General features: G+C 44.4%; 1 protein-coding gene across 3 annotated transcripts in view; it reads left to right on the top strand.

Annotated features, from left to right (window-relative positions):
* The window catches only part of AP1S2 (adaptor related protein complex 1 subunit sigma 2), a 129943-nt gene extending 102871 nt beyond the window's left edge, over positions 1-27072 (top strand). For all 3 annotated transcript variants that reach the window (XM_075335167.1, XM_075335165.1, XM_075335164.1), the window contains one exon: positions 20991-27072. In XM_075335167.1, the coding sequence (XP_075191282.1) occupies positions 20991-21038 (48 nt within the window). In that variant the 3' untranslated portion in view covers positions 21039-27072. The remainder of the gene's footprint in view (positions 1-20990) is intronic.
* Positions 27073-27321: the final 249 nt, after the last annotated feature.

Raw genomic sequence — 27321 nt, 5'->3', positions numbered from 1 at the left:
TGCCTCTCTCCCTTTAATGCGAGCTCAAGAGGCGAGTCCGCATTATTCCCCTGCACATGTCTGCTTATGTGATCAGCAGACGTTCAGCTAATAGGCGCAGGTGGTTCTCTGTTCCACCCACACCTGTTATCCCCTTAGATTGTGCTGTCAGACTCTGAAAGCGCCATTCCCCACCGCCATTAGCGGTTATGAATCTTGGCAGGAGGGGAGGGAAAAAATAGAAAATCGGCAGGTGGTAGAGGGGTTAAAAAAAGTAAGCTACTGCTTTAAGCTAATTTTATGAGAATAAAACCCGTGACTTTATAGCTCTCAAATCTAGATCCGAAAGCGCTTGCTAAAGGGGTAAAACACAGGTTAATGCTTCTGAGCCTCACAAATCCTCCCAAACACCACCTTTCAGCCAATCTCACATACATTGTAGTTAAAGCAAAGAATAATAAAAAGCTTTTTGTGAGCGTAGTTGGCCGGATAAACATTTTTTGAAGGATCAAAGATTTTACCCAGTATGAGGTTCATCTAAGCCTTTTGTCTACTATTGCATTGTTCTATATTTAGGTTAGCAATGCGAATTCTTGGCATGCGACACGGGAACATAGCTACACAAAACATGCATAGCTAGCTCTAAAATGCATATGCCTATGTAAGAAGAAAAGATATTACCGGTACTTCTGGATCATTATGCTTTAGGCTTCCTGGATGGCGGTCATTGAAGATTACAGACATGTAGGGTTGAGGCTAGTGGGAGAGTTACAAAATGTCTTAGTTTAAAAATAAGTAAAATATAGACGTCTGTATGGCTGGACATTTAAAAACCTTATATACTGCAGTTTTCATTCTTTGTATAACAGCCCTGGTTTTCTTCATATACTATAGGCCATCCACAGTGATCATTAGATTGCTTATACCCATCTTTTGTATCTGATGTAGAAAGAAAGTCCTAAGTACTTTGTTCTTGTTCAACAGAGGAACCACATTGAGGAGATTGCCCTGTGGGGTTGTCGCGTTTGTACCCTGCCGCTACATACCTTTTACATTACCGACACTGTGGTGTAACTTGGCTTGGCTGTTTCGGTAACTACCATAGGGTTGAATAGAGAAACCATCCACAATCGGTAGTGACTAATCCTCACGGCAGTCGTCATAGTTTAAAATATTGGGTGTCCTACAGGTAGAACATTTATCACCCATCCTGTATATAATGCTATGTGGAGGAACGTTCTAGTAGTTATATCCATGAAATGGTAAGAATGAGGCGAACAGACCTAGAGGTTCTCCCAGATAGAGAACTGTTGTGTTCAATTGTTGTAGGAGGACACAGAAAAGAGAATTTTAATGGAAAAGATTTTTAGGAAAAACAATAAATATATAATCTACAACTTTTATGTGTAGCTTCAGTCCATGCGATTCTTCTGGAATAGATTATTATGCTTAAGGACTATCAAAATCATCATGTTCTGATATGTGGTGGCCCCGAACCAAGTGTCAAGTCATCTGCCGGAGTTATGGCTTCATTCAGTGAATTCAGTTTTATTCTAGAGGTAGTCATTGATTTTGGAAATAATGTAATACCATACATAGGAAACTATTTTGGGGGATGGTCTTTGAAAAAATAAATAGTGTTCTGTCTTTTCATGATGCTGTACAAACCACAAACCGAATCCACTGCATAGGCTTAACCTTCTCAAATGATGACTTCATCGAAATAACATTTTTCTACCCAAGACCTTGCTTGCTCATGGTAAATGCCAGTGGTCAACTCACCATTAATGGTCATTATGAAGCCAAATCATAGTTTTGTTGATGAATTTCCTGAAATATGAGGTCATCTTCCTGTATAGCAATGGAAGTGGGCTGGATGTGTGAGAACATGGTGGTTGGTTTTCTGCTTCCGAGTGGTGAAAAGGCTTCCAGGTTTACCAACCAAGGGGTAGCATGCATGTATCATATCAATGTGTGCTAAATTTAGATGTGAAGCACACCCTTCAATACATATACTCCTAATGGTACTAAGAGGTTATTTAAAGTTGTTTTCCCCCACTTTAAAAGTTATCTATGTATATAGATTGCAGTAATAAGAAAAATGCTATATTCATACCTGGACATGCCCTGCTCCTTCACATTCGCTTCAGAGCCCTTCACTGACATTGGAACATCAACATCTAGAGAGGGTGTCATGTGATCGCTGCAGCCTTCCCATTCCATTTTAGCGGATGACGCCAGCACATACAGGAAGTGATGGCTTCAGATGATTAGCGCCTCTCCGGAGGTTAATGCCGAGAGATCATCGAGGGCACAGTAATGAATGGAAAGGATCAGCACTAGCCCGGGATGTGTTTATAGATTTTTTTTTTTTTTATTATTTTTAATTATCCCACACTGGGACCATTGAAAATAACTTTTAAAATAGGGGAAAACTTTAAAGTTATAAAATTGAAATTTATTTATTTTTTTTTAATTTTGGTTTAGATCACATTTGTTAAATTTTATGTAAAATGTTATGACAACACAATTTTAACATTGCTTAAAATGATTTACTATTTTAATAAAATCTCTTTTTCCCTTTCATTGCTGTATGCTCGTCCTTGTGTTAGGATGCTAAAGTAAGTCTTCTTATTAATTTTAATTTGAAAATTCAAAATATATATATGTATATTTTTTTTTATGTCTCTTAATAATCGTCTCATTATCACATATTATTTTCTGCAGTAGCTGTTTATTTGGGATGATAAGTTATGACCGGGAAACCTTGTGTTTATGTACTGTTGTATTGTCTCATGCAGAGTGGTCCATGAAAAACATGTCCTGCTTATCAAGCCTCATTCATCAAAGTTGTCATAAAGTAAAACCATCTTTTTTGCTCTTAGCAACAGGATTCATTTTGCCATCATTGTGAGAAATGAATGAGGCCCATCTTATCCCTCCATGGCACTCTGGTGAAAGCTTATCTTTAGAAACAAAAGACTATAAACAGTATATATGGGATACACATCTCTTAACCTGTCACCAGATTTTGGCTTATTTAAACCAAAACTAGCACCTGAAGCAGCGCTTGTGCTGTATTTTACAAAGGTGCATCTTGTGCCCTGACTCGCCCTGCAGACCCCTAAATACCTTTATAATATCTCCCGCCATGTATGTAATTCGTCGGTCCAGTCCGATAGGCATCCTATTTCGTGGCTCCTGGTCCCTCGTTTCGGCGCTGATCTCAGCCTCCTTTGATGATTGACATGGATGATGCCGGAGACTGGCAATGTCTCTGCAATGGAAAACCTGGCTCCATTGCAGAGACCTTGCCAGATTGTGCAGGCGCAGTTGGCTCTGCCCTATGGTGGGTTAGCCATAATTATAAGTATGTCTGCACGAGCCAGCTATGTCTCTGCACAGGTGCAATATTTTGCCTGGCTATGTGAATGACGCAGGTGACATCAACCACATCGCCTGGCAAAATTTTGCGCCTGCGCACAAAATTGACTGTTCGCACAAGCGCACTTATGTTTTTGGCTCTGCCTGCAATAGGGCAGTGCAAAATGCGCTTGCGCCGGTAATGTCTCTGCAAAGGCGGGAGATGTTGCCCGGCTACGTGGATGACGCTTCCGGTATCATCCTTATTAATCATCAAAGGAGGACGATATCCGCACCGAAAGGAGGGACCAGGCGCCACAAAATAGGACACCCATTGGACCGACAAATTTACATGTATGCCGGGAGATATAAATGTTTTTGTTGCGTCTGCAGGGGGAGTCAGGGCACAAGATGCGTCTTATATAGAATACAGCACAAGTGCTACTTAAGGTGCTAGTCTTGGTTTAGAAAGCCAAAATCTGGTGACAAGTTACCTTTGAACACTGAATTCAGATTTTTCATTCACTCCCATTGCCAAAGGTGTATAAATTGCAGCAATGTAGTTTGACTTCACATTCTGAAAGAATGGTTTGTTCTAAAACCTTAACAAATTCCAGTGTGGTCTTGTAGTACGATGCCAACATTGTAACAACTAAATTTGTGAAATGTATTCCCTCTTAAATATTCCACAATCATCTGAGCGGTATTCTTGAAAAGTGAGGCGCACCCTGCTTAACTGTCACCGACTGTTTACTGACTCAAGAGCTGCAGAGCTCTAAACCTCCTGTAGCATTAATATCGACATAAAAACTTAATCGGGAGCTGTTTTGTCAGGGATTTCCATGGTCCAGTATCTGCATGCAAGCATTAAATCTTCAAGCACAACGCCAAGCAGTGGATGGAGTGATGTAAAACTGCCACTAGACTCTGGAGCAGTGGAAATGTGTTTTGCACAGTGACAAATCACACATCCGGCATCTGATAGACTAGTCTGGGTTCAGTGAATTGCATGAGCACATTCCCGGTCTGACTGCATTATGTCAACTGTAAAGTTACAGATAGGAGGGATAATACTCTGGGGCTGTCTTATGCCCCATGATTCTAGTGAAGAAACATTTTAGTAGTTTATCATACCGTGCTTTGCCCTGAGGAGGGGCAACACCCCAAAACACGTGTCTGCAAATTTAGTTTGTGGTGTGGCTTCTTATCCTAAGGCGGGCTTTGCACGTTGCGACATCGCAAGCCGATGCTGCGATGTCGCACGCGATAGTCCCCGCCCCCGTCGCAGGTACGATATCTTGTGATAGCTGGCATAGCGAAAATTATCGCTACGCCGGCTTCACATGCACTCACCTGCCCTGCGACCGTCACTCTGGCCGGCAACCTGCCTCCTTCCTAAGGGGGCGGGTCGTGCGGCGTCATAGCGACGTCACACGGCAGGCAGCCAATAGCGGCGGAGGGGTGGAGATGAGCAGGATGTAAACATCCCGCCCACCTCCTTCCTTCCGTATAGCCGCCGCCGACAGGTAAGGAGATGTTCCTCGCTCCTGCGGCTTCACACACAGCAATGTGTGCTGCCGCAGGAATGAGGAACTGCATCGTACCTGTCGCGGCATCGGCATTATGGAAATGTCGGTGAATGCAACGATGATACGATAACGACGTTTTTGCGCTCGTTCATCGTATCATCTAGCATTTACACAGTACGATGTCGAAATTGACGCCGGATGTGCGTCACTTTCGATTTGACCCCACCGACATCGCACGTGCGATGTCGCAACGTGCAAAGCCCGCCTAAGTGATGTGTCAAGGCTCGTCCATATTGACTTTTAGGAGTCCTTTATTAAATAATTGCCGTCAGAGATCGTCATCTTCCCTTTGAAGAAGCTATCTGCATATTTAAATTACTAAAGGAGCATTTATATGACCTATAAGTCTTCTTACACCAGCTTGGCACTAGCCGCAAAGAAAAACCTTCCCCTTTAGCATACCAAGACATTTTAGACAATTGTATGCATCTATGTTTGTTGGAACAGTTACCCCAGTGCACAAAAAAATCCACAAAAGTATGGTTGGGTGAAATTGGGGTGGAAGAACTTGACTAATGCAGAGCCCTAACGTCAACCCAATTGAACACCTTTGGGATTGAATAGAATGACGATTACAAGTCTGGCCTTTATGTCAAAAATCATTGTCTGACCTCACAAATTCTCCTCTAGAATAATGGGCAAACATTTTCAGACACCTCTTCAAAATCTTTTAGAAATCCTTCCCAGGAGAGTGGAAGCTATTCTAGAAGCAAAAGGGTAATTAACTCTATAGTAATGCCTATGGATTTACAATAGGAAGTCGTGAAAGCTCCTGCAGGTGTAATGTGTCCATATATTGTTTGTCATACTTCATGTGAAAATATTAATCGCACTACCTTTTGCAGATCTTTATAACTTGTGTTGTAGGTATATTAAATGGCATTAACAATTGTCAAATTTTGTATAGAATTTATGACTAGGAAATGTCGCAAATTGTGCAAAGCACAAGGGACAGTGGGTGTCCGTTGAATAAAAGGGTTTGATTGATCAAAAGTAAAATGTTACCAGTGGCATGGTATATTAACCCCTTCCCAACATTGGAAGTACCGGTACGGACTATATTCCAGTGCATTCCCGCAAATAGACATACCAGTATGTCCTGGCAATCGTGCGGGCAGTGGAGCTGTGCCCGTGTGATCGCTGCCAGGAGCTTGGCTTAAGTGACAGCTGAAATCCAGCTGTCACAGCCAGGGCCAGGGCCTGCATCACCTGTGGATGATTAACCCCCTCCTAAATGCTGCGATCAATAGCGATCGCAGCATTTATGAGGCTAGGAGGGGGCGCCATCTCCCACCTGATTGGGTCCCTCGCGATGTGATCATGGGGTCCCAATCACTACTATGGCATGATGACCGCCAGGTTAGGCGCCCCTTTCACACATCAGTTTTTTGCCGTCAATCACAATCCGTTTTCTCAACGGATCCGTCGCAGATTGTGGCTAAACTGATGCGACTGATCCGTTTTTCGATGGATCTGACTAGCTGGGGGCTAAATAATAAATTGGAGCATGCTCAGTTAAAAAAAATGGAATCCATTGCTGGATTCCATTATTTGACGAGATACGACGGCTCCTGCGCCCTTAGGCTTCCATTCCACCAAACGACGGACGGCGACAAATCAGTCACTGTCCGTTTTTTCAACGTACACAAAAAACGTTACTGATAACGTCTCCATCCGACAGACAAACATTTTTTGATGGATCCGTCAAACGATGGATGAATAGTGAGGCCATCCATCGCTAATATAAGTCGATGAGAAAAAACGGATCCAGCAGCATCAATCGCCGGATCCGTTTTTTTTTTTTTCAAAATTCAACGGATTGTGACTGATAGCAAAAACTGATGTGTGAAAGGCGCCTTAGGCTAGGTTCACATTTCCGTTGTTTTGCATCAGTCACATGCGTTGCTTGACGCTTGTGACTGATGCGTTGTACAACGCATGAAAAGAATTAGAATTCATTGTCGGACTCCGTTGTAAAACGTGAAAGAGAGAACGATCAGCTGATCATTCAGAATAGCCGGCCGCCGGCTTTTGAGAGCGAACAGATGATCTCCTGGAGGCCGGCTAATGAGAGCGATCAGCTGATCGCTCTCATTAGCCGGCCGCCAGGTGATCAGCTGATCGCTCTCATTAGCCGGCCGCCGGTGATCAGCTCATCGCTCTCATTAGCCGGCCGCCGGGTGATCAGCTGATCGCTCTCATCAGCCGGCCGCCAGGTGATCAGCTGATCGCTCTCATTAGCCGGCTGCCGAGTGATCAGCTGATCGCTCTCATTAGCCGGCCGCCAGGTGATCAGCTGATCGCTCTCATCAGCCGGCCGCCGGGTGATCAGCTGATCGCTCTCATTAGCCGGCCGCCGGGTGATCAGCTGATCGCTCTCATCAGCCGGCCGCCGGGTGATCAGCTGATCGCTCACAGAAGGTGGCTGACGGGCGATCAGCTGATCGCTCACAGAAGGCGGCTGCGTGGCGATCAGCTGATCGCTCGGCCGCCGAGAGAGAGCATGCGCAGCGAAATCAAAAGGATTCTGCTGCTCAAAAAACACTACATGCTGCGTTCCTGCCACCCGACGGTCAGTCGTTCCGCGACTGATCAGTCGGGCGGAGGATGTAATGCAAGAGCATCAGTCACAATCCGCCTCTCATACAAGTCTTGGCAGATTCCGTTGTTTACCAGAGCCGCGGATTGTGACTGATTCAAATTGACAGAAATGTGAACCTAGCCTTACCTGGCTACGGGTGGTCTGTTAGGCCTTGGTGGCAGCATAGTCTAACAAGCAGTCTATCTGTGGAAAGCTGACAGGTGTAGTGCATCGCCATGCTTCTGGATTGCAATACATTACACCACCAATTCGACAAATAAAAATTGATGTCCCATAGAGGGACTAAGTAAAAAAAGAAATTTTAAAAAAATCTCCAAATAAGAAAAATAAATTAAAAAAAATGTTTTATCAATAAACATATATATTTATGCAATAACCAAAATAAACTCCAAAAAGTACACACATGGTTTCACTGTGTCCAGAATAAAAAGTATGAATACCCCCTACATATTATCTGATCCTCAGCTGCTGTCACTCAAGAATCTAATGATTTTATAAACTTTACTTTCTTGGATTTCAAAACCTAAACATCTGAGCTGACAACTAAAGGTATGTATAGAATCAGCCTGATAGTGCCAGTATAGCACTGGCTATAGGTTATATTGGAAAATCCTGGGGATTGGTTCCCCTTAAAGGAGAAGAGAAAACATAAGCATAGTTACATGGGATGAGAAAAAGACACAGGTCCATCAAGTTAATTTTTTCTCGATCTAGTTCTTTTTTCTTTGATCATTTATAACTCTCAGTACCATTTGCTGTACCATGAGCATCAATGCCTTTTTTTTTTAATGGCAACATATTATTTGCTGTTACAGCTTCTCGTGGTGAGGTCTTCCACAGTCTTGACTGCTCAAACTGTAAAAAAAACACTTCCTCTTTATATGCCTCAATCTCCTTTTCCACATAATTAATGTGGCTTATTGCAATTTGTAACTAGATAGACTGCCATTTGGAACTATTGTAATACATCATCTCTGATAAATCTTGGCATCAACTAAGCATTTGTGTTACTTGGCAGAACAATAGGTAACTGACAAATTCACACAACCAGTACAGCCACTTTGTGATCCAAAATAATCAGTGTTTAATGAACACAGCTGTACACACACATCATCCAGCAATGCGTTGCGCAGTAAGGTGATCACAAGTGCGAGTGTTGGTTCTTCCAATGAATAAATTCTCTTTTTTTGAAGAAATAATAACAATAAGCAGAAAAGGTGTTTGTGTTTTGTTTTTTTTCTTCAATTGTATGTCATCTTCACATATAGAATATGCCTTCTGATATGGTATTATGGTTGAATAATCATAAGTTCCTGCATACTACTTACCTCATATGACACTAATGGGACAAGGAAGGCCTCACCTTGCTTGCTGGGAAGCAGTGTCCTCCTGCTTGATTGATAGCTTGCCAGTATAGTTGCACCATGGGCCCAAAAAGTGCGCTTTCCGGTGCAGCTCTGCCACATCAGAGAAGTGCGCTATGGATAAAGGACGCCACATCTGGAGCGATTAGCGCACTCCAGCAATCTGAACCGCTTCAAAGAAGTGCTTAACACTGCGCTTTTTGTCTAGGAAAACAAGAATGCCGCGGAGACCACATTGCATGTTTCTCAACGCTGGCAGGAAACTAGCCAGGTCTTTCACCGGGAAGGAACAACCACGGGAAGGGCAGTCTCCAGTCAAGGAAACCGCCTATACCAAAACATGGTATCCATCCACAGACAGCTGTTTCGGGGTATTTGCCCCTCATCAGTGTGGAGTAGGAAACTGGCTAGTGTGCATATTTTCCCAGGGGGCCTTGTTCTAGTGTCACTGCGTTGAGAAACACGTGATGGTGTCTCCGCGGTGTTGGATGTTGATCTCCCTGAGGTCAACCATCCTTACCTTTTTGTCTAGGAGACCGGCCACCGCTGATACACTGCAGTGGAGGCTGGTAATGATCAGTAAACAATGAAATTAAATTTCTTTCCTTTCTTGAGAATTGAGAAGATTTCTTTTCATCACATGTAAATTGCAAGGCTGCCTGTTTCTGTAAGCACTTAACAATTTATCCTTTAAATATAACAAGAATAAAGGGGGCTTTACACGCAGAAATATTGCTAGCGAGCGTACCCGCCCCTGTCGTTTGTGCCTCACAGGCAATATCGTTAGGAGCCGTCACAGGGACTTACCTTCCTAGCGACGTCGCTGTGGCCGGCGAACCGCCTCCTTTCTAAGGGGGTGGTTCGTGCGGCGTCACTAAGTAGCCGCCCAATAGAAACGGAAGGGCGGAGATGAGCGGCCGTAACATCCCACCCACCTCCTTCCTTCCTCATTGCTGGCGGCCACAGGTAAGCTGTAGTTCGTCATTCCCGAGGTGTCACACATAGCGATGTGTGCTGCCTCGGGAACGACGAACAACCTGCGTGCTCAACAATCAACGATTTTTTTGAAAATGAACGACGTGTCAATGATGGACGATTTGGTGAGTATTTTCCATTGGTAATGGACGCTCGTTGGTGTCACACGCTACGACGTCGCTAATGATGCCGGATGTGCGTCACGGAATCCGTGACCCCGACGATATATCGTTAGATGCGTCATTGCGTATTACACAAAGGGGCCTTTACCCTGTAAAGTATGACAATTAGGATAAGACAAAAAGACTACATAACTACAACATCCACAATTGTACTTTAAAAAAAAAAAAGAAAAGTGCTGAGACTCCTACCGATATCAGAGCATATGTGCAAGAAAAAAAAATGAGTTTAGCTGATGATGCTCTCAAGGTAAAGGGTTTGTTCCCTTTTAATGAGATCTCTCCCATAGCTGCAGTTCATTATTAAAGAATCAAGCTGCACTCGCCTGAGCTCACTGATTGGCTGATGCGTCACAAAGATATCACCAGCACCATAGCCAATGCCAGGCATCTGGAAAAAGAGATGGAGACTTGCAAGGGACGCAGTTAAGGCGAGTGCATCATAGATGTGAAAAAGGCTCACTATTAGCCGAAACGCGTTATTTACACCTGTATACTTATGATGTGGAATGAATTGTAAAAAATTCCAGAAGATTTGGAGTGCCGGTCCTTTGTTCAAGTTATACTGTGGATGCCTTCTTTAGACATGTGCACCTTGGATTGTGTGCCGCCTGGAACTTTTGTTTCTGCCTATATACCGTATCAATCAACACACAGGCCACTATATATAGCATGAGCCCCCATATAGCACCTCTATATACAGTATGAGCCCCCACACAGTCTCCTAAATACAGCAATCAACCCACATAGCCTCCTGTACATATGAGCCCCACATTGCCTCCTATATACAGCATGAGCCCCCACATGGCCCCTCTATATGCAGTGAGCCCCCACTTGGACACTATATATGCAGTGTGAGTCCCCACATCCCCTAAATACAGCATGCGCCCCCACATAGCCTCCTTTACACATGAGCCCCAAATAGCCCCCTATATACAGTGGGGAAAAGAAGTATTTGCTATTCTGCCGATTTTGCAAGTTTTCCCACCTACAAAGAATAGAGAGGTCTGTTACCTTTATCCTAGGTACACTTCAGCTGTGACTGACAGAATGAAAAAAATACAATATGTGCTCAAACACATGTAAAAAAAAAACAACCCACACACCACATACTCTCCTGTCTCCAGTTCCCCCGCTGCACTGACCCTCTGCACAGCTCTCACACACTGATTGGTTGAAGAAGGGGCTGAAGTCCCCTCATCCTGCGGATAGCAGTGACAAAGCGCAGCAGTGGTGGCCGGGCGGTGAAGGGCATGGTGCAGCCCGCAGTCCATGGTATTAAACTGTTCGGCTGTCCAAGTTCGGACTGGAACATTTCGACAGCCGGATGTCCAGCACAGAGTCCCCACTGCTGATTTCGATGTCCATTTATGATCTGCAGTGCTGACGTCACATCATCAGCGCGTAAGGCAATGACTGAGGTCAGCAGCTTTGAGCATTTGCAGTAGGATAAGGCACAGCCACAACAGTGGAAGGTATTGAGGTGCACTTGTTGGCTTCCACACCATACATCCAAGAGTAAGATACAAGGCACTCTCAGAGATTTCATGCAATTTTATTCCAATGCAGTTTAACATGCGAAGTTTTGGCCATGTATTGGCCTTCACCAGACAACTTACATCATTAGATAGCCAGAGTAAACGTAGAGGCAGCGGTATCCACCGCTATGCTGCATATGGTGGATACCGCTGCCTCTACGTTTACTCTGGCTATCCAATGATATAAGTTGTCTGGTGAAGGGAAATACGTAGCCGAAACGTCACATGTTAAACTGCATTGGAATAATATTGCATGAATATTAATCCCTGAGAGTGCCTTGTATCTTAAGGTCCAGTCACACTAAACAACTTACCAGCGATCCCAACAACGATAGGGATCGCTGGTAAGTTGCTAGGAGGTTGCTGGTGAGATGTCACACTGCGACGCTCCAGCGATCCCACCAGCAACCTGACCTGGCAGGGATCGCTGGAGCTCACCAGCAACCAGTGACCAGCCCCCAGCGCCGCGTGGAAGATGCTGCGCTTGGTAACTAAGGTAAATATTGGGTAACCAACCCGATATTTACCTTGGTTACCAGCGCACGGAGCTACACGTGCAGGGAGCAGCGCACACTGAGCGCTGGCTCCCTGCTCTCCTAGTTACAGCACACATCGGGTTAATTACCCGATGTGTGCTGCAGCTAAATGTGCACAGAGCAGGGAGCAGCGCACACCGGGTGCAGCTGCACAGGGTACATATATAGGGTATAGAGTACAGGGTGCAGCTGCACAGAGCAGGGAGCAGCGCACACCGCTTAGCGCTGGCTCCCTGCTCTCCTAGTTACAGCACACATCGGGTTATTTACCCGATGTGTGCTGCAGCTACATGTGCACAGAGCAGGAGCCGGCACTGACAGTGATAGCGGCGGAGGCTGGTAACAAAGGTAAATATCGGGTAACCAAGGACAGGGCTTCTTGGTTACCCGATGTTTACTGTGGTTACCAGTGTCCGCAGAAGCCCTCTCCTGCTGCCTGCACATTTAGTTGTTGCTGTCACACACAGCGATCTGTGCTTCACAGCGGGACAGCAACAACTAAAAAATGGCCCAGGACATTCAGCAACAACCAACGACCTCACAGCAGGGGCCGGGTTGTTGCTGGATGTCACACACAGCAACATCACTAGCAACATCGCTGCTACGTCACAAAAGTTGTTCGTTAGCAGCGATGTTGCTAGCGATGTTGCTTAGTGTGACGGGGCCTTTACTCTTAGCAGCTTTGAGCAGACACCGGAGCAATGACGGAGACTCCAGGGCTGCACCCCAGGGACGGTGAATAAAGTACAGGTTTTTTTCTTTGTTTTCAATCAAACTGCAGCTGGGGGATAAGGTATTTTTCGAAACAAGAAACCCCCTTTAAGAGCAGTTGTCCTGAAGAAGTGAGACTTAAGCTGGTGTCACACTAAGCGACAGCGACAACGACGTCGCTGTTACGTCACCATTTTCGGTGACGTAACAGCGACCTTGTAAGTCGCTGTTATGATCGCTGCTTAGCTGTCAAACACAGCAGAAGCAGCGATCATAACGTCGCTGTTCTACATGTGCAGAGAGCAGGGAGCCGCGCTTAGCGCTGGCTCCTTGCTCTCCTAGGTACAGAACACATCGGGTTAATTAACCCGATGTGTGCTGCAGCTACATGTCACAGTGCAGAGAGCAGGGAGCCGCGCGCACTGCTTAGCGCTGGCTCCTTGCTCTCCTTGCTACAGTATACATCGGGTTAATTACCCGATGCGTACTGCAGCCACATGTCACAGTGCAGGAGCCGGCACTGGCAGCAAGAGCGGAGGCTGGTAACCAGCGTAAACATCGGGTAACCAGGGAACGGTCTTCCCTTGGTTACCCGATGTTTACGCTGGTTACAGCTTACCGCAGCTGCCAGTGCCGGCTCCTGATCGCTTCATTTCGTCGCTCTCTCGCTGTCACACACAGCGATGTGTGTGTCACAGCGGGAGAGTGATGACCAAAAAATGAAGCTGGACATTCAGCAACGACCGGCGACCTCACAGCAGGGGCCAGGTCGTTGCTGGATGTCACACACAGCGACAGCGACGGGACGTCGCTGCAACGTCACAGAAAATGGTGACGTAGCAGCGACGTCGTTGTCGTCGTCGTTATGTGTGACACCAGCTTTAGCATTATGTGGTGTAAGATGTTAAACCTCTTAAGAAATGATTTATGCATGTGGCTTTGAGCAGCTTCTTGAAGATCATAAAATTCTTCTTGCTCTTCTTTCAAAATGTCATAATTCAGTTGTTCAAACAAACGTTGTGTGAAATAAAGGCTGTGTGTTCCTGAGCACATGACACTGGTCGTGGGTTAATAGAGATTCCATAATCCACTAAAGAAGTTCACAGACGCTCTCATTCCTGTGATAGGATTAGGAAGATAAAAGCTTGTCTGGCCCTAAACTCATTCTCCCCGACAAGCTGGATTTAAGGAGTTTGTTAAGTTAACGCTTTGATTTCAGCTACGCCTAAGTTCTGTACAAATGTCTGCCAGTTCTGTGCGAAAATGGATTTCTACTGAATAAAATATATTTAGCTTTTTCTCAAGGCACATTTTCTAGACATCACGAGGTTCTGCACAATACCCCAAATGTTAATTGTTCCAGTCTTTCAGAGTCTGGTGCTACATCAGGCGGGCTGGGAGAAAGTAAATGTGGCTTCAGAGCATAATCGTTCTGGAACAGCGGATGCCTTGTGAGAAGTTATATTTAGAGCTTTTTTTGAGCAGTTATTAAGCAGCTATTCCTATCTTTGGGTCCAATTCAGACATTTGGGAAGCGCTGCATGTATACGGTCTCCCGATCAGAGCTCACCACCACATATACAGTATTTCTGAGACAAAGGGGGGCTTTGCACACTACGACATCGCAGGGGTCAAATCGAAAGTGACGCACATCCGGCGTCGCAGTCGATATCTTAGTGTGCAAATCCTTTTTGATATGATTAACGAGTGCAAAAGCGTCGTTATCGTATCATCGGTGTAGGGTCCGACATTTCCGGTGCAGCGACAGTTACGATGTTGTTCCTCCGTTCCTGCGGCAACACACATCGCTGTGTATGAAGTCGCAGGAGCGAGGAACATCTCCTACCTGCGTCCCGGCTGCAATGCGGAAGGAAGGAGGTGGGCGGGATGTTTACATCCTGCTCATCTCCGCCCCTCCGCTGCTATTGGCTGCCTGCCGTGTGACGCCGCACGACCCACCCCCTTAGCAAGGAGGTGGATCGCCGGCCAGAGCGACGTCGCAGGGCAGGTGAGTGCATGTGAAGCTGGCGTAGCGATTCTTCCTCGTTCCTGTGGCAGCACACATCGCTGTGTGTGAAGCCGCAGGAGCGAGGAACATCTCCTTACCTGCGTCCCAGCTGCAATGAGGAAGGAAGGAGGTGGGCGGGATGTTTACGTCCCGCTCATCTCCGCCCCTCCGTTTCTATTGGCCACCTGCCGTGTGACGTCGCTGTGACGCCGCACGACCCGCCCCCTTAGGAAGGAGGCGGGTTGCCGGCCAGAGCGATGTCGTAGGGCAGGTAAGCGCATGTGAAGCTGCCGTAGGGATAATGTTCGCTACGGCAGCTATCACAAGATATCGCAGCTGCAACGGGGGCGGGGACTATCGCGCTCGGCATCGCAGCAATCGGCTTGCAATGTCGTAGTGTGCAAAGTACCCCTTAGTTCAGGTTAGAAGACCACTGGCCAGTCTGTACTCGGACCTTGTTTCATGGTTTTCTGAGTGACCCCTTATATTGGTGTAGGTGTGACAGCTGCGTCCTTCACCAATCTAAAGTATGGGGTTATGAAATGTCCGTCTGAATGGATCCGCAGTCAGACTTGTGCATTACGCCTCCATTCATTCTCTATGGAATTGCTGAAGATGGCCGAGCAGACCTCTCCCATTTTCATGATTCCCAAAGAAAATGAATGGAGTGGTGTTGTGCATGCTTAGCCACTGCGCCAAGCAGGGGATTTTGTTCACGTTTTTTGGATCAGTTGGTCGAACCCCCTCCTATCAGCAAGATTTTACTTATTCAGATAAGTACAGTCATATGAAAAAGTTTGGGCACCCCTATTAATATTAACTTTTTTTCTTTATAACAATTTGGGCTTTTGCAACAGCTATTTCAGTTTCATATATCTAATAACTGATGGACTGAGTAATATTTCTGGATTGAATGAGGTTTATTGTTCTAACAGAAAATGTGCAATCCGCATTTAAACAAAATTTGACCAGTGCAAAAGTATGGGCACCTCAACATAAAAGTGACATTAATATTTTGTAGATCCTCCTTTTGCAAAAATAACAGCCTCTAGTCGCTTCCTGTAGCTTTTAATGAGTTCCTGGATCCTGGATGAAGGTATATTTGACCATTCCTGTTTACAAAACAATTCCAGTTCAGTTAAGTTTGATGGTCGCCGAGCATGGACAGCCGCTTCAAATCATCCCACAGATTTTCAATGATATTCAGGTCTGGGGACTGGGATGGCCATTCCAGAACATTGTAATTGTTCCTCTCCATGAATGCCTGAGTAGATTTGGAGCGATGTTTTGGATCATTGTCTTGCTGAAATATCCATCCCCTGCATAACTTCTACTTCGTCACTGATTCTTGCACATTATTGTCAAGAATCTGCTGATACTGTGTTGAATCCATGCGACCCTCAACTTTAACAAGATTCCCGGTGCCGGCATTGGCCACACAGCCCCAAAGCATGATGGAACCTCCACCAAATTTTACTGTGGGTAGCAAGTGCTTTTCTTGGAATGCCGTGTTTTTTTGCCTCCATGCATAACACCTTTTTGTATGACCAAACAACTCAATCTTTGTTTCATCAGTCCACAGGACCTTCTTCCAAAATGTAACTGGCTTGTCCAAATGTGCTTTTGCATACCTCAGGCGACTCTGTTTGTGGCGTGCTTGCAGAAACGGCTTCTTTTGCATCACTCTCCCATACAGCTTCTCCCTGTGCAACGTGCGCTGTATTGTTGACCGATGCACATTGACACCATCTGCAGCAATATGAATCTGCAGGTCTTTGGAGGTGGTCTGTGGATTGTCCTTGACTGTTCTCACCATTCTTCTTCTCTGCCTTTCTGATATTTTTCTTGGCCTGACACTTCTGGGCTTAACAAGAACTGTACCTGTGTTCTTCCATTTCCTTACTATGTTCCTCACAGTGGAAACTGACAGTATAAATCTCTGAGACAACTTTTTGTATCCTTCCCCTGAACAACTATGTTGAATAATCTTTGTTTTCAGATCATTTGAGAGTTGTTTTGAGGAGACCATGATGCCACTCTTCATAGCAGATTCACATAGGAGAACAACTTGCAAGTGGCCACCTTAAATACCTTTTCTCATGATTGGATACACCTGCCTATGAAGTTCAAAGCTCAATGAGGTTACAAAACCAATTTAGTGCTTTAGTAAGTCAGTAAAAAGTAGTTAGGAGTGTTCAAATCAAGAAATTGATAAGGGTGCCCATACTTTTGCACCGGTCAAATTTTGTTTAAATGCGGATTGCACATTTTCTGTTAGTACAATAAACCTCATTTCCAGAATCCAGAAATATTACTCAGTCCATCAGTTATTAGATATATGGAACTGAAATAGCTGCTGCAAAAACCCAAATTGTTATAAAGAAAAAAAAGGTTAACATTAATAGGGGTGCCCAAACTTTTTCATATGACTGTAACAATTTCTAAACTTAGGAATGATCCTTCAACGCATCTTCTCATATCAGACATAATGTACCTAATATACATATACAATACAATATACATAATATACCTTAAGGTTATGTGCCCACAATCAGGCTTCACAACGTTCTGGACGCAGCGTGTTTTCGCTGCTTCCAAAACGCATTGTACAGTACAACACTGTGGATGAGATTTATAGAAATCCCCTGCCCACTGTGCTTGTTTTTTCCACAGCGTAAAGTGACCTGTGCTGTGGCTTCCTGAATCACAGCATGTCAATTTATTGCCGCAGAGTCGTGAGTGTTCTCTGCAGGAAGAACAGAGAGACCACAGTTGCCTGAACCCTGATCGTGGGCACGGGCCACTGCGGTCTCTTGAGGAGAGGACTCGTGGCCCCACACGACAGGACCCGCTGCTTCCTGAATGCAGCATGTCTGAATGGTGGGCACATTGCCTAAAGGGTGCTTTACATGCTGCGACATTGCTATCGATAGCACCCGCCCCCGTCGCTTGTGCGACATTTGGTGCTCGCTGCCGTAGCGAACATTATCGCTACGGCAGCGTCACACGCACATACCTGTGCAGCGACGTCACTGTGACCGCCGAACAATCCCTCCTAGAAGGGGAAGGTGTGTTCGGCGTCATAGCGACGTCACTGCAGCGTCACCAAGCGGCCGCCCAATAGCAGAGAAGGGGCGGAGATGAGCAGGACGAACATCCCGCCCACCTCCTTCCTTCCTCATTGCCAGTGGATGCAGGTAAGGAGATGTTCGTCGTTCCTGCGGCGTCACACATAGTGATGTATGCTGCCGCAGGAACGACGAATAACATCGTACCTGCAGCAGCAACGATATTTGGGAAAGGAACGACGTGTCAACAAGCAATGATTTTTCACGTTTTTGCGCTCATTGATTGTCGCTCCTTGGTGTCACATGCTGCGATGTTGCTACCGGCGCCGGATGTGCGTCACTAACAACGTGACCCCGATGATATATCGTTAGCGATGTTGCAGCGTGTAAAGCACCCTTAAGTATCTGATAGATGTAGGTCCCACGGTCCCTGTCACTGGAGTGGTGATCTCTGATGTGGGGCTCTCTCCAATGAATTATATGGGATTTCTGAAATTAGAAAAGGAATCTGTCACCAGATTTTTGTTATCTAACTTGAGAGCAGCATATTGTATTGATTGCAGTTATGTGGCACTTTCTGTGCTGATTGCTGTAGTTTTGATAGAATTGTAGTTTTATCAGCAGGAGATCTACACTAGAGGACTAGTGAACCTGCTGAAATGTCCTCCATATTCCTGAACCTTGTATAACCCCACCCAGCAACTATTTGGCAGCTTTCTGCCTATGCACAGTGTATATAGAAAGCTGCCAATCAGTGGTGTGGGCGGGGTTATACAGGGATCAGCATTCACAAAACTATTAGATCTGCAGCAGATAAAGCTGTGATTTTAGCAAAACTGCAGCACACAGCCCAGTAAGTGACATCTCTGGAACCAAGGTCTCTGTCCCTACGTCATACTGCTGTCAGATGGGGTAATAAAAATCTAGTGACAAATCCAAACTTTAAAATATACTATATTTGTTGGAGTTGTCAGACTGGTTTTGTTTGTTTTTTTTTTTTTTGCACATTTTAAAGTTTCTTTGTTTTCTTACTCATAATGTAACCAAAGGGATTCTTTCAAATTTTATGGAGCCATAGGGGTGCCGACCTGTAGAAAAAATAATCACCTGGGGTGGATCCTGTGCTCACTCTTTGGTACTGAGAATAGGTTGCAGATATCACGACAAGCGCGAGTTACCTCTGCAATATCTGCGATGAGTGACTCGTCCCTTCTGCATCATCACAATTAAATCCAAGCGGCAGAGAGACATAGAGGGACCTGGGAAGGTGGAGAATTACAGATCTGCAACCCAGTGGCCACCTAAAATTGTATAGCACACAGCCCATTTATTAGCATCATGAGCATTCAGAATGGAGAAGTTGTTGAACCATATATGTGAATATTATTGTGCCATATATGTGAATAGGCAGCTTCTGCAGCCCGTCATGGACGCCTTATATCTTAGTTTAGAAACTCCGCTTGTGAATTTTCGCAGCAGCCGGTGTAGAATTTCTGAAATCCGGGTCATGTGTGTAAATGTTTTTTGGTCCTGCAAACCCAATATGACATAGACAATGTTTCTGAAAATTATATATATATATATATATATATATATATATATATATATATATATATATATATATATATATATATATATATATATATATAGTTTCATTTTTTTTATGTTTTATACTCCATTATCATCTATATTTAATTAAAAACTGAAATCTTGGCATCTTCACTACCCTTTTTTATATTTGCAACGCTGTAGTGGTGCCTTAAATTCAAGTTTCCTCTTCCCTGTCTTATTATTATTTATTATAACATCATTTATTCCTTGGCGCTTTACATGTGAAAAGGGAGGGCATACATAGACAAGTATAAGGCTGGGGCCACACGGGGCACTAGTGCGATCCTCGCATGACACTCGTCTCCCGCTGGCAGCACGGCGGGAGCCGAGTGTCATGCGAGTGTCCCTGCGACTGAGGTCTGACTGTGCGAGCGGACCTCAGCATCGGGGGGCGGGCCGGCACTGAGGAGGGGAGGGAGGGAGGGATTTCCCTCCCTCTCTCCTCTGTAGTCGGCTATTGCCATTCTCGCACTGCACTCGCGGTACACCAGTGTACTGCAAGTGCAGTGCGATTTTTCTCTCACCCCATACACTTGAATGGGTGCGAGAGAAAGAGTCTCGCATTGCAATCGCAGCATGCTGCGATTGTTTTCTTGGTCCGATAAGGGCTGAGAAAGTAATCGCTCATGTGCGCTCACACAGAATAATATTGGTCCGAGTGGAATGTGATGTTTTATCGCACTCCACTCGCACCGTTTTTCTCGCCATGTGGCTTAGGCCTAATAATTCTACTGGTACAGGAGGAGAGAGGACCCTGCCTGTGAGGTCTCAGTCTGCAGGGGATGGGTGCAGATACAGTAGGTGAGGGTAGAGATGGTGATACGGCAGTATAGTGGACTGAGGGTTACTGCAGGTTGTAGGCTTGTCGGAAGAGGTGGGCCTTCAGGTTCCTTTTGAAGGTTTCCATGGTAGGTGAGAGTCTGATGTGTTGTGGTAGTGAATCCCAGAGTATAGGGGAGGTGCGGGAGAAATCTTGTATGTGATTGTGGGAAGAGGAGATGAGAGTAGAGAGGGAGATCTTGTGAAGCTGTCTTATACTCCCCTGCCACCGTCCTCCTTATTTTCCAGTGTTGCTTCGGTCAGTCTCCAGTGATTTCTGACCTGCCGGCAGCTCCAATGATTCAATGAGCGCTGGAGGTCACAAATCAATACAAGCCTATGGGATCCTCGTGCTTGTGACGTAACTTCTGACTTCTGGGCAGTCAGAAGTTAAGGTAACCAGGCTGCACCTGAAGAAATAGCCAATCCAAATGGTGCATAGCAGTTATGTATTATCAGAATTTGCCAGCAGGTTGCAGAGCCTAAGGGCATAAATCAGGGCTCATTTTCCTTTGTCATCTTCACATTTGGATGTTTGTCATCGCTTTTCTTTTTCAATCAAGAAGTAATGTAACTTGCGGCAGCATGCACAAGGCAATATGTAACTGTCCGGAACTGACTCCTCCACATCTTGTGTTTCCTCAACAGGAGGCAGAGACACCACGAAGCGTCCTGGAAGAAATCGGACTGACATAAGCCTCGGCCGCCGTCACCTGCGTCTCTTTGTTGTCCCATCAATGTTCACTGCCTTCACCTCAGTGTTAAACCAATAGTGTAAGATGCCGTCTGTCAGTATTAATGTACTGCTAAGCTGCTTTAGTTAAGTCTTCAACGGAAACTTCTCCATACAAAATCTACAGACATAAAAGGGAATTGGATGTTGTAAAATTGTAGCACAGATCTGACCCATCGTAAGAAAACTTAGATTTTTTTTTTTTTAAACCGTTTTTTTTAGGCTTTGGTGCTGAATGGAGGGAACATTTCCACACATGATATATCTGGCTCTGATACTGCCTTTACACCAGAACCATGTGTGTGAATCAGATCCGCACAATGGAGCCCAGTCCTTATTTTTGACAACCAAAGACTGTGCCCTTATTCCTGACAGGCTGTTTTTAATACTCAAAAGGGATTATGAAAACCGTTTACCACTAGAATTTCTTTATTTTGTAAACCAAAGAATTTGTATGAGTGACGATGAGACCTACCCCTCCTGATGACGATATGTCCAGTATACGAGAGCAGCTTGAAGCAGCCCGTCCTCATGGTGTGTGATCATTAAAGCTCCAGACAAGATGTGACTCCCTCTATTGCTTTATTTCTGTCTGATCAAAGCCTTGTTCATCCCCCACGGTGGCCTCCATCTCATGGTGCAAGCAGAAAGCGAGAAAACCTCAGAGCCGTGTGTTCTTGTAGATGTGGTAAGAGCTCATGCCCCCGGCTGTATAGAAGATGTACAGATAACGCTCACACTCTACCCTACGCTTGCCCCCCGTTTTATAAAGAATCATACCCACCGTTTTCTCTTATGGATTACATTCTAATCTGAGAAAATTGACATTTTCTATGCAGTGGTGCCCAACATTTCTAACCTTGAGTGCCACTTTTAGCTCGGAGAGTGGGTCCCGAGCCACCGCCCAACAGTGACATCCAGAGCCCTCACTATCGGTATAATGACAGCAAAAGCTTTCCCATAGAAATCACACGGAGTCGGTATACAAATATCTAAGGGTTCCTACCTTACCCCCATTCAGATTTGCTCTTCTGTGTGAGGCAACTCACAAGAGTCACCATCTAGAGATCTGTTTTTATGCACCAAGCTGGAGGATAGCCGCGAGCCACACATCATGGGCCTACGAGCCACATGTATTTCATGCATAGCCGTGTAATAGAGCACCATCCGTCCTTATGTGACTGCAGGTTCATTATATGGACCCAGGGTCACTTTCTATGTCAGCTCTGCCATGTGAATGAGTCCAGCATTAGACGTGTTTGTCTTTGGATCCTAAAAGTGGAACAGAATTAATAGAATTCTATGTCCCACAGCTATAAACGGAACCTTTGGTTTCTCAGGATTTGCGCCAAACTAAAAGGGGTTAAAATATGCACAAAGTATCTGCTTTTAGCAGAAATATGAGATGACATGCTCTTGATTTTGATTTTGCAAGTGGCCAATTGTATATGGCCCGATTTTAAATCTAGTGTTCTACATGGAAGAGATCAGCATTTGAGCTTGTATTATTGACGAGGCCGTTTTGGGGTTTGATCACTGATCACCTGAGAACAGTCAGATATCAGTGTATCGGGGGATGTAAGGATGCCCATACACCTAGCTGTAATGTTCTGAGTGTTTAAGGCCAACCTGTCCAATAATGTTATTAACCTGCAGATATAGAGTTCATCTGCAGATTAATAGCATTAGAAAGGTGCCCAGGAGAAAATGAGCTTTATTTTTTCATGGAGCCGCCAGCTTTCAGTCACACAGAAAATGGATTAAAAGTTCTGGCATTAGTTCTTCATAAAATTATTCCTCTATTAAATCCTTAGGCCCCAGCTTACTTGTTTCAGACTTCAGTCCTTATTCATATTGCCTGAGTAACGGCTGAGGTCTGAAGCGCGTAAGCTGGGCCAAATGCTCAGCGTATATGTTCATTTTCTTGTTGGATTTTAATGATTTAATAAAGGAATAATTTTATGAAAAATGGATGCCAGATCTATTCATCCATTCTCTATATTGCTATAGTGGATGCCACACAGTGAGATCTGGACATCTGTGGATCCTTTGGAATTGATGTTGAGCTGCCTTTTTTTCCTTGGCTTTCAGTCATACTGGCGCTACCAGCTTTCAGTCATACTGGTAAAGTCATGGCTCTGTAAATTCTCAAAAACTCCTCAAATCCATGTTCAGTGACAGATCAAATGACGCGTTCTACCTATAAGTCTATGGAGAGCAGAGCGGAGAGACACAAGTAGAGACTGCTAAAGCTTCTAGTGGATAGGTGGGATTCAGGCTTAGGGTGGGGGAAGGGATCTGAATCTGACTTACCAAAATTATTTGAATGCTTGCTGGCAGGTCCAAATACTCTTACATGTTTTTTGCAAAATAAATTAAAGTAATAAAGTATAATTTGAAGGAAAATAAAAAGATCCAAGTGGAGGAGAAACAATAGTGAAAAATGCAGGACGAGGCCAGAAATGATTCCTCATGTAGACACACAAGACCAGTCACCTGGAAGCCCCCATAAGCCTTTCTGCACCCAAACTCGCCGTGCCCAATACTATAATTTATAATTGAACTAGACACAACATCAAGCACAACACCCAAACCGGAGATCTAGTGTTATGTTGATGTGATGCAGTTGCGCTACATTTTTTTGCCTCAATTTTCTGAGAGAGCTGTAAAATAAATACGTTTTGCCTAATTTTTTTGTAAATTCGCTGCAAAAACTATGCATTTTTTATTTTAACGTGATTTCAGAAAATTGCACACAAAAGCAGCGCCGTTGCATAGTCTGACATTATCTCTATTACTTGGACCAAACCAGATTACCATCAGGGTTTTCTGAGGTTTGTAGTCTTCAAAAAACAAAAAAAGCGGTTTTCCGCTCCTGTACATGTGCAGTGTCTGATACTGTAGTATTCAAGTGAATATAAGCAAAGATGCAATACCAGACTTAGCCAGCGGACAGTGGTGGGGCTGTTTCTGTGAAAGGAAAGCAAACCCTTTTTTTTTTTTTTTCTTTTTTCTACATCAGGCATCCCATTTAAAGGAAACCTGTCACCACTTTTTTGGCCTATAAGCTGCGGCCACCACCACAGGGCTCTTATATACAGCATTCTAACATGCTGTATATAAGAGTCCAGGCCGGGGGTATAATATAAAAAAAACACTTTAAAATACCTAACGGTTGAGCTGTGGGCCATATGGGCGTCTCCGTTGTCCGGTGCCGGAGCCTCCTCTTTCGGCCATCTTTGTCCTCTTTCTGAAGCCTGGGTGCATGACGCGTCCTACGTCATACACCCTCGCCGGTCCTGCTCAGGCGCACTACAATACTTTGATCTGCCCTGCTCAGGACCTGAATGCCAGCGAGTGTGGATGACGTCGGACCCGTCATGCACCGTGGCTAGAGAAGAAGCAGAACAAAGATGGCCAAAAGAGGCAGCGCTGGCACCGGAAAATGGAGATGCCCATAAGGCCCACATCGCGACCGTTAGGTAAGTATTATGAAGTGTTTTTTATGTTCTCACAGCAGCCTGGGCTCTAATATACAGCATGTTAGAATGCTGTATATAAGAGCCCACTGGTGGTGGCCGCAGCTTATAGGCCGAAAAAGTGGTGGCAGGTTCCCATGTAAAGATGAATGGCTTATAACTTGTTTTGCATTAGGTCAGACTTAAAAAATAAATTATATAATCTGTATTTTATGAAATATTTGTGACATTTCTGTATTCTGTTCTGGAATGGATGACTGACGGACTCTCACTTAAAAGTAATCCCATTTGATTTTTGAGGTTTTACTTTGTCCATAAATAACAGGATAATCCCACCATCTGCTCATTCCCATAGTTTCTGCACATTCTACCATTGCACAGAACCGGTCCTGTATATTCACTAGAACTACCCGTTTACCCTGCATTTATCTACTGAACTGGTACTTTGCTACTGATGCTCAAAATCTATGACTACCCTGACAACCTGGAGTTAGCACATTGTGGGTTACCCACTCTCAGTATCCGACTCATTAAAGAGGAGAATGGTAACACCCAGTTGTCACTTTATTCATTCAAACATTTCCTATATTTTCAGTAGCAAAAAAAATTACATGAGTTATAAGAAAAAGCTGCTTCAGAATTATTTTACGGGGTGATTTGTCATGATATAAGTCAATCAGTGATTATTTAGGGTGACCTGGTGCTCTCCCAGATTAGTATTGGCATAAGTGCACCCCTTCTATTTTTTTGCCTTGACTGTCCTACATTTCAGCAATGGAAAAATTGCATTATGTTGTTACACCACATCTGTGATTAATTTATTTTACAGAAGATGGGGAAGTCTTTGTATTTAAAGGGATTGTCCACTACTTTGACAACCCCTTCTGATTCTGACTCTATACACACCTCCTGCTCTGGTGCGGTTCCAGTGCTGTCGGTAATCAAGGTTCGGGGGTCATGTGATATTGTAACGTCACGCAAGCCCTGCGTCCAATCACCGCTGACTTCTCTCTCCCCGCCTGTGGACCAAATGAGTTAACAGGATATGACGCTGTGCCTGCCACTCACTTCCTGTGGATTGCTAATTTGGTCTGAAGGCGTGGCGAGAGAAGTCAGCGATGATTGGATGTCACTCTTGTGATGTCACATGAGCCCCAAACCGCGATTACCTACAGCCCTGAAACTGCACCAGAACAGGAAGTGAGTACAGGGTCTTTTATTTTAACTGGGGCAAACAAGTGGACTCAGAAGAGGTTGTCCTAGTACTGGACAACCCCTTTAATTATTAAAAAACAATATAAAAAAATAGGGAACAATATTAAAATTTACCTGAATCCTGATTTTCATGCTACTGAATTCATGTATTAGGGTGTTATCTGTAAAAAGGCACAAAAATGGCTTAATATTATGTTTTATTTCCCATTTTATGTCCTTTAAGCCAGAGACGCTGCAGCTTCTCATCTGTTTGTGTAGTGTGTATCCTGCAGCTCCCTTACTGTTACATACTAGATATTTTCTTTAGTGATGTGTTCTTAAGTGTTTGGTGCATAATCATCTCAAAATGATGCCACACAGCAAAGCCAAGGACACACCAGTGGTGGCATCTCGAAAAGCCATAAGCTGTCCGCACACAATGAGGGCAGCGATCTCCATGTGTATATTTGTATAGTGGACGCAGGTGGCAGTAGTCATAACCCCATTGCTACAGATGGTGTCAGATTGCTACTGGTACCAGTGATTTACATTTTCGGACCATAGACATTAACAATCCGTGCACTAGTGATCTTCATTAATAGCTGCATTAGACAAAGCATTGGCTATTTGGGTACAACCCGTCAGCACATTAAGGGACCAGTTTTTGCGTTTATTATTCTTTCTGCACCCCTGACTATCATTTTTTTTTTCTTTTTATTTTTTAATCCTCCATATGGTGTTGGAGATATTGGCCTTTTTATTTAGTGTGCCTGATATGCTAATAGTTTATAGTATTTTCCAATGGGGCGTTACTTACGAGGTCCTCTGGAAAGTCAATGGTGTATTCGTAAAGAGAAAAAACTGAATACTCAGGGGAACAGCGGGAAAAAAATAAGACCAAAAACTGACCACTGGTGACAGGTCTTCTTTATTACCGCACCTATTACATTCCCTTTCTAATGTGGTGTATTTGTTTACGATCCTAATTAAGCATTTCACGGTAATGAAAGTCGCAATCTGTTCATGATGACCATCCTATAAAGAGCTTAAGAAAAGGTAGCATTGGGTATACTGTTAGGACCATATTGGAGGGAGTTTCAGCCGGCCCTTGCATACTGGCTGCTTTGTGGTTTTATTGGCACCCAGTGCTTGAAATGCCCATCCGATATGGCTTTATGTTTGCTTTTGTTTTTATTATTTTTTTTGTCATCTGTTTGTGCTTTGCCGGATTGAGCTTTGTTGTAATTGTGACTAATAACCTGTGTCACCGTTGTCCGTGTTACATGTCATTTCGTTCGTAATAAACTAAAACCTTTTTATGCCAGGTTGTGTCTTTATTTATAGTTACATTGGTGAACGGAAACCACTACATACTGGGATGATCGTAGATGCATCCTACAAATATGTTCACATATGAATTCTATATATCTTTGAGCAGATTTAAAGGGAATCTGTCATTAGGTTTTTGCTCCCTCATCTGAGAGCAGCATAATGTAGAGACAGAGACCCTGATTCCAGCAATGTGTCACTAAGGCTGCTTTCACACTACGTTTTTTTTTAACATGCGTCATGA

This window comes from Anomaloglossus baeobatrachus, chromosome 2 (genome assembly GCF_048569485.1).
Source record: "Anomaloglossus baeobatrachus isolate aAnoBae1 chromosome 2, aAnoBae1.hap1, whole genome shotgun sequence".
NCBI classification, from domain to species: Eukaryota; Metazoa; Chordata; class Amphibia; order Anura; family Aromobatidae; genus Anomaloglossus; species Anomaloglossus baeobatrachus.
This window is presented reverse-complemented; position numbering and strand designations above follow the sequence as displayed.